The sequence below is a fragment of the Acinonyx jubatus genome, chromosome C1 (genome assembly GCF_027475565.1).
Source record: "Acinonyx jubatus isolate Ajub_Pintada_27869175 chromosome C1, VMU_Ajub_asm_v1.0, whole genome shotgun sequence".
Classification (NCBI taxonomy): domain Eukaryota; kingdom Metazoa; phylum Chordata; class Mammalia; order Carnivora; family Felidae; genus Acinonyx; species Acinonyx jubatus.
This window is the reverse complement of record NC_069381.1, coordinates 19,141,701-19,149,459: the sequence shown is the minus strand read 5'-3', so window position 1 is coordinate 19,149,459 and position 7,759 is coordinate 19,141,701. Positions and strand designations below refer to the sequence as shown.

Here is a 7,759-nt window from a genome sequence, read left to right as displayed (position 1 = left end):
CATCAAATGGGTGGGACCTTCCTCTGCAAACCTCCAGTTCAAGTACAAAGACTTCATGAAAGGCTGGTTCCGGGGGATAATAGACCTCTTGGCCTTGGGTTCTGTGCTTATTTGTGTTGCCTGCCAATCTGTCACTTTTCAGTGAGGTCTTATCCCCACCCCTCTCCAGCCTTTCTAATGATTTTTGAGATTTCACTCAGAAAACTGACAGATGGAAACACCTGGCTGTTTTGTGGCTAAGTTTGGTCTGAGAGGGAGAAGCCTTTCAGGGCTTAGAATCTGAATTATTCCTGTTCCTGCTCACATGCTAAGGGAAAACCACTTAGATTGGGGGCGGGGGAGAGGCTGACCCCACACAAGGGCGATTGTTGGAGAAAATGCCACAACAAGCATATTTCAGCCAACAGCCAATTGCTAATTGTTTGCTTTGTGTGGGGTGTCTGCTGCCTGTATGATCTAGTTTTCCTTGTCTCAGGCACCTATTGTATTTATCTCTAGTACATCCCTAGAGACTAGCTGGACATGGAGAGTCTTTCAAAATTAGGGCTGTTGTTTCAGCAATTAGTCATTTTCGTTTCTTGGTATGGGAAAACTGAACCCGTGGATTCATGAAATGAAGGTGTCCTTCTGCCCAATGAGGATCGCAAAGCAGACACGTTGGTGTTATGACCACCACCCGAATCCCAAAGACACAGCCTTGGTCTGGGGAATGGGAGGAGGGATCTGGAAACCATGTTCATTTTATTTTCCTTCTGGCCTTTTTGTGGGAGGAGGGAGGCCAGTCATTCTAAGATAGCTCCAGTCAATTTCCTTTGTAGCTCTGCTGTACTTCTCATCTAACCAGGCCAGGAGGAACCGTGACCTTGTGGCTCCCCCTTTTGTTTTGATTCTTTAAAAGGGCCCAGCACTGCACTGGGGAGCACGTGCTCCAAGAACAAAAGCAACACTTAACTGCAGTCTGTGTAGTCTAGAACTGCTTTTGCTCTTCCTTCCCTATCATCAGGCAAAAGGCTAGGCTGAACAGATGGAGTCTGCATTTAAGCAAAGGAGATCAAATTCCAGAGCCTCACGCCTTTCCCCCACTGTTCTCTGGTCACCAGCTCCAGGACCCGAGCATGGTAGGGAGAAGGCACACAGTGAGGAAGGGCCACGCCCAGGACCTGTTAACTGAGTGGGTAAGGGATTATGATGATGTCACAATGCAGGTTACATGCGGGTTTCGAGGTAGGGCGCTGGGTTGCAGAGTGCCTTACAAGGGCAGAGAGTGGCATTGTCCTGTAACAAGGGCTTGGGCGTCTTAGGTGGCAGCAGGGGGTGTAGCACCGGAGAAGCCCATCGCTGTCCGAGCGTTGCCCTTGGGGCGATGCGGGGCACGTGGCTCAACAGAGGCGGAGTCCAGTCGGCCACCCTCTGAGAGGTACAGAGGGACCCCGCCCCGCCCGGTCCCGCCCTTTTCCTAGAGATTGGAGGGCTGGTTCAGACCCAGGCTAGGGGCCATCGTATAACCCTCTTCCAAGGCCAGACAACCGCCCCGTCCCCCTGCACACACCCGGGAGACCCCCAAACGCGGCCAACCCTTCGCATTGTCCGCCTACCCGGCCAGCCTGAACTACACTTCCCGAGGTGCTTGGGGGTCCCCAGGGGCGGGGCCACTGGGTTGGGGGAGGGGTCGGCACGTGCCGCGGCTCTCAGCCAATAGGAAGCCCGGTCGGGAGGTCACGTGCCGCTGTTTGGCGCTTTTGTGCGCGCCCGGGTCTGTTGGTGCTCAGAGTGTGGCCAGGCGGCTCGGACCGAGCAGGTGGGTGCGGGGCTCTTGGAGGAGGCGGCGGGAGGCTAGGGGCCAGCGAGAGGGACGCGGCCGGCGGGAGGGGCCGGGCCATGGCAGCGGCCCCCTGCTGGAGGGCGGCGGGCGTGGCCGCGGGCCCCAAGAGGGGCTTGCGGGCGGGGGTCGCTCCGCTTTGTGTGTGGCTCGGGCGGAGTCTCGGCTTTGTCCCCGCTCCCTGGGGGCGCGGCTATCGTGGGGAGGGGGCGCGGCCAGCTGGGCAAGTCTTTGGTGTTAGCCCGGGGTGCAGTCGTGGAGACAATAGGGGGCGTGGGCCTTCGTTTGCCTCCTTCCTTCCCTCTGCAGTCGCGGCCCCACTGGGGTCCCCATTGTTTGAAGGGGCGGGGCGGCTCTAGGGAGCAGCGGTTTTAGGGCCAGACTGCCGGCGACTAGGGCCTCATCCCCTCCCCGCTGTCGGCCTCGCCCAGTGACTAGGGCCGAGCCGGAGAGGCTGACATCCCACGAGAGCAATCCTGTTCTCGCGGCGAGGGGCACAGACAACTAGGCTGGAGGCAGGTTGGGAGGGAGTGAAGGGAGGAGGTGGCGGGTCGATGGCGGGGCTATCCCATGGCCAGTTCCCCGGGCCTGCCCCACCCGCCGAGCTGCTGCAGGGGTGGGGGGTGGCCTCGAGATGTTTTTGGCGGGAGTTGGGGGGGGGGGTTCGTCAGCGCGGGGCTAGCCCGGGAAGGGCGGAGTTACCCAGATAGGACCGTTAGCCCCGCCCATCCCTCCCCTTCCCACGCGCGCGGGCTCCGGGGTGTTGTGAGTTCGGGGAGATTCGAAAAGGCGCGGGGAGGAAGGGGGCGGGGCCAGGGGCCGGAGCGCAGGGCGTGCTCTGATTGGCCGGGGGCGGCCACCCGCTTTTCCTCGCTTTGACCGGGGCCACGCCCATCCTGGGTCCGGTGCTGCGTCTCATGCTCTGCCGGGGTTAGGCCGTTTCGTTGCCTCGGATTTTAATTTCCAGCTGTTGGAATCTGTAATCTTATGTCTTCTTACCAGGCTGGGGTCTACAAGGATAATGACCTTAAAAAAATCAGGGGGGGGGGGATGTAGAATTTTTCATGATATAAGGCAGCAAATACTACAACCTAAAGCCTAGAGGTTCATAAAACTGATTAATTTTGCCCGCTGTTGGATAAGGAGCTTAGGCCCCAAGAACAATAGGAGTTCAACATTATTGGTTAATATTAGCTTGGGCGTTTTGTTTTCCACCATGGCAGACACAGACAAAGCAGGGGTGGGTATTTCATTTGCACAATGAGTTGTAGGCAGTATTAAGATGGCTCCGGTCTCACTGTTGAGTTGAATCTGGAAGATCTTCTCGCTGATTGCGGGGGGGCGTGGGGGGGTATTTTAGAGTTTATAGGAGAAAAATATATATTGTGACTTAACCTTGTCTAAATTTTAAAATCGCGGAGATGTTTTTTGAACAGGCAAGCTCAGTTGACTTGATTTTCTGAAACCAATGTTCTATTTAGTTCACATTTACCAATGTTTCAGTATTTTCTAGATTTTTATGATTTTCTAGTTAATGATGTCTTATTTAATTCCACAGTAGTGATTTTTCTGACACTGATTTATGTGGATGTTATTTGAGGTCCCTTTGGATCAATGACCTAGAAATGCAAAGAAATTGATTGCATGCTTTTAAAAATCGTTTTCAGGGTTTTCCTTGCCAGTGGATTGTGTAGAATACACTGCCAGTCTCTTGTCTTCTGTTCACCATGGCTTCTTCTGGTAGGTAATCTATTTGGAAAAGCTGAATACTGATGGGTTTAGGGTTTTATAATAGGAGATGGATTCAGGCCTCAAGCCATTAATTTGGCAGTTGTGTTTTGGTCTTATAAATAAAAACCCATTTTATAAATCGGAGAATAAAGAAGAAAAAATATCACTTGAATATACTGAGAGCTTGTAATTGTTTCACCATTTGATGATTTGGCTTGGTCTAGAGCAAAATTGTGGAGTTTTGCACAAGTCTTTCTTTTATTTATGAAAGTGATTGTCAAGCACTGATATCTCAGAATGGTATTTATTAATCCAAAAATACTGCGCTTTGGTTTTCTGAGAGGTGGTATTTACGTAATTTCTTGCCTGCAAACGGAAGCTTCATCAGCCCTAAATCTTTTCATTAAATTGATTTAGTTTTTAGAAAATTACAGGATAGTTTATTAGCATAGGAAAACCCCATGTTTCTGAATACGTTATAAATATGATCAAATCCAGATATCCAGGTGAAAGAACTGGAGAAGCGTGCCTCAGGCCAGGCTTTTGAGCTGATTCTCAGCCCTCGATCAAAAGAATCCGTCCCAGAATTCCCCCTTTCCCCTCCAAAGAAGAAGGATCTTTCCCTGGAGGAAATTCAGAAGAAATTAGAAGCGGCAGAAGAAAGACGCAAGGTAAACATCACAATTCACAGAGAACAGGGTATTTATTTATGTAATGTGGCAAATCAGTTTTATTTCCATAACAGGAGAAAAACAATTGTAGCCAGATGTGATTATTACACATCTGTGTAATTACACACTGTGTAATTATGCCAGGAAGAAGAAAAGGCCAGGCATCACTTACTGAACTCCTATTATGTACCAAGTCCTTTACTTCTATTTTTCTTTAATACAATGACCCTAAAGGGTAGATGTCTGAGATACTGAAAGGAGAAAATGGTCTTGGGAATGTTGTCATTTTCCCATGTCCTGTAGCTAGTGAGTATCGTAGCCAGAATTCAAGCCTCTGTTTGTCTGAAACCAAAGTTCCTGCCTCTCTCATGCTTTCTCTTTGAAAAATAGATTTGTTGGTGCATGATTTCTTTTTCTTTCCCTTTTTTGGGGGAGGGAATTAGTTCGGTGTGGTTTGTGTGTGTTGTGTCTGTGGGTTTTTTTGTTTTGTTTTGCTTTTTGAGAGCTGTACAATAAAAACATTTTAGATTGCTGGTAATGTGATTGTGTTGCTCCACTGGCATGATGATATTAGGGCAGTTTTTCTCTTACCTAAGCAATTCTGTAAAGTATCCATTTTCAAAAACAAATCCGAAGAATCAACAAGTATGGAAATGCTTGTTATAGAAAAATTGAGAATCACAAAAGTTTATGCATAGAAAATTAAAAATATTCATTATCCTACTTCCCAGAAATAACCATTGTTAACGTTTTGGTGCATTTCCTTCCATCCAATATTATTCTTTTCATGAAGAACTTTATATAGAAATTCCCATTTCATTCCCTTCCAACAACCCTGATTGAGGTGAGTGGGTTTAATTTTAAAATTAGGGAGGGGCGCCTGGCTGGCTCAGTCAGTACGGCATGTGGCTCTTGATCTTGGGGTGGTGAGTTCAAGCCCCGTGTTGGGTGTAGAGTTTATTTAATGAAAAAAAAATTTTTCTTAATAAAATTAGGGAAAGTAGGCGCAAGAAGGTGAAGCGGTAACCTGCCCCTGACCAACACAGTTAATGCAATTTGAAGTCTAACACATCTAACCACATACACACATACACAGGCCCCTGTTTAAGCTGCTGTAACATGCACCATGGACATTTCAGTGCTACATGTCATGTATATGTGCACTGACCCACGGTCAACCCTGCGCGTGATTCATTTCTCCAGGAAGAGTGGCAGTGTGTGCAAGGCTGGGTCCTCTCTACCTGTTTCTCTGTGCAGATAGAGTTCCTATGGAGGTTCATGGAGTTTTTGAGTTGGTGGAGGAGATGCGGCCAGTAGCTGGACAAAAAAAATTAAGGAGTCGACCCCAGCCCTGTCGTCACCAGCTCGTGCTTTTATGCAGTAACTGCCTAAATGTAGTGACACTTCCCCTGACTGGGGTTTCGCAGAAGAGAACCAGTGGCAGGTGCTCTTCGGTTTTTGCGCAAGTCAGTGATACTTCCAAGCACATCAGAATCTATTTGGTAACAAGCCATCCCGAGTCTGTTGAAGGAGGCACACTGTGGTAACAGAGCTCCAGTGGTCTGGAAGTGAATGCAGCTTCTAAAAAGAAGGGCTGATAAGTTTTTCCTCGAAACAGAACTCTCTCTAGTAATCTGGGGTCTTAGTCTTAAATTCCCTATCATTCATAGGTTTTTCTTTTTATCGATATGGTTGCATTTTTTCATAATAAGCTAATTTTCTTTGGGTGGACTTTCAAGTTCAAGAGCCAGATTCTTTACAGTACAGCTCCTTTGTCGCGTGCACCTCACTCAAGTCCTCTTGCTACCATTAAGCAGTAAATCTTACAGGGATTCCCTTAAAGAACGGTAGTGCAAGACTCTGAACCAACCTGGGCAGTTTTCCAAAGTAAATACGAATACCCGAAAAACAGTATGGTTTTCACCGTATTTTGAGACGGATGATTCAGGCCCTTGACTTAGGTGTTGTTTAAGGAGATTTCATTTTCTGTCTCTCTTCAGTCCTCCCGATTAATCGTTTCTTTTGTCATCGTACCTAATGCTAAATAAACGTCCGAGAGTCTAGCCTCTTACACATTTTTCAGTCCCACGAAGCTGAGGTCTTGAAGCAGCTTGCTGAGAAGCGGGAGCATGAGAAAGAAGTGCTTCAGAAAGCGATCGAGGAGAACAACAACTTCAGTAAAATGGCGGAAGAAAAGCTGACCCACAAAATGGAAGCCAACAAAGAGAACCGAGAGGCACAGATGGCTGCCAAACTGGAGCGCTTGCGGGAGAAGGTTGGTGTCCCAGCCTGGCTTGGAGAGGGTCAAGAGCTTGAAGTCTGCCCCAATGAGGTGGCCTGAACTAATGGCCTTGATCTAGGTGGTTGGTGTCTTTGTCACCAGTTTCAGGCCCTGACACATTAAATGACAGGTATCTTATTTTAGAATAAGGTGGAGCAGAGCTCCTGGCTGGCTCAGTCAGTGGAGCGTGCGATTTTTCTTGCTCTCGGGGTCGGGGTTCAGGCTCCACGTTGAATGGAGAGATGACTTAAAATATAAAATCTTTAAAAAATATATTAAAATGAAATAAGACAGACTATGCAGTAATTTCCAGAATAGTTGTACATTCTGTGGAAGAGTCGTAGGAGGCTCAGTCAGTAGGTTCCCCGAGTGACCCAAGGAAGCTGGAAGATCATGTTTAGAATTCTAAGTATGCAATGTGATTCCCACTGATCTATAATACACGCCCTGATGCTGCCGTTGGGACTCTTGGGGTGAGCGCCTTGGCAGGCTTTCGAATTAGACTGATGACGAATGCCGTTTCTTCACAGGACAAGCACATTGAAGAAGTACGGAAGAACAAAGAGTCCAAAGACCCTGCTGATGAAACTGAAGCCGACTAATTTGTTCTGAGAACTGACTTTCTCCCCTTCCCCTTCCCAAATATCCAAAGACTGTACTGGCCAGTGTCATTTTATTTTTGCCCTCCTGACAAATATTCTAGAAGCTGATGTAGGACTGTATAGGTAGACCCAGACTGTATGATGTTGTTTTAGGGGCTAAAGGGGAGAAACTGAAAGTGTTTTACTCTTTTTCTAAAGTGTTGAAGTCTTTCTAATGTAGCTATTTTTCTTGTTGCATCTTTTCTACTTCAGCACACCTGGTGTGCTGGGTTAATGGCTAGTACTGTATTGGCTCTGTGAAAACCTGTTTGTGAAAAGAGTATGTAGTGGCTTCTTTCAAACTGTTAGATGCTGAATATCTGTTCACTTTTAAATCCCAATTCTGTCCCGATCTTACCAGATGCTACTGTACTTGAATGGTTAATAAAACTGCACAGTGCTGTTGGTGGCAGTGACTTCTTTCTCTACAGGTAATAAACTGTGACGTGTTAGAGGCCCTCCTGGTTGCTGTTTGTTCCAGATGGGGCCTCTGGCCTCCAGAAACACCCCGTGCACACATCACCGAAAGTTCTCTGCCCCAGAGTGGTCCTGCTTTGTCTTCTTCCACAATCCTCACTGTGTTTTGATGCCCCGCCCAGATCAGCTGTCCCGATGG

General features: G+C 47.9%; 1 protein-coding gene across 4 annotated transcripts; it reads left to right on the top strand.

The window, feature by feature from the left end:
- The first annotated feature begins 1,396 nt into the window (after positions 1-1,396).
- Positions 1,397-7,548, top strand: STMN1 (stathmin 1). 4 transcript variants are annotated; one of them, XM_053209366.1, is made up of 5 exons: positions 1,397-1,417; positions 3,487-3,559; positions 4,049-4,221; positions 6,305-6,496; positions 7,033-7,548. In XM_053209366.1, exons 2-5 carry the CDS (start codon positions 3,547-3,549, stop codon positions 7,102-7,104), a joined length of 450 nt encoding a protein of 149 aa, XP_053065341.1. In that variant the 5' UTR covers positions 1,397-1,417; positions 3,487-3,546; the 3' UTR covers positions 7,105-7,548. The 4 variants fall into 4 exon arrangements, with proteins under 4 accessions (XP_053065341.1, XP_026915823.1, XP_026915824.1 ...); XM_027060022.2 differs by lacking the exon at positions 1,397-1,417 and adding an exon at positions 1,715-1,798; XM_027060023.2 differs by lacking the exon at positions 1,397-1,417 and adding an exon at positions 2,729-2,798.
- The last annotated feature ends 211 nt before the right edge of the window (positions 7,549-7,759 follow it).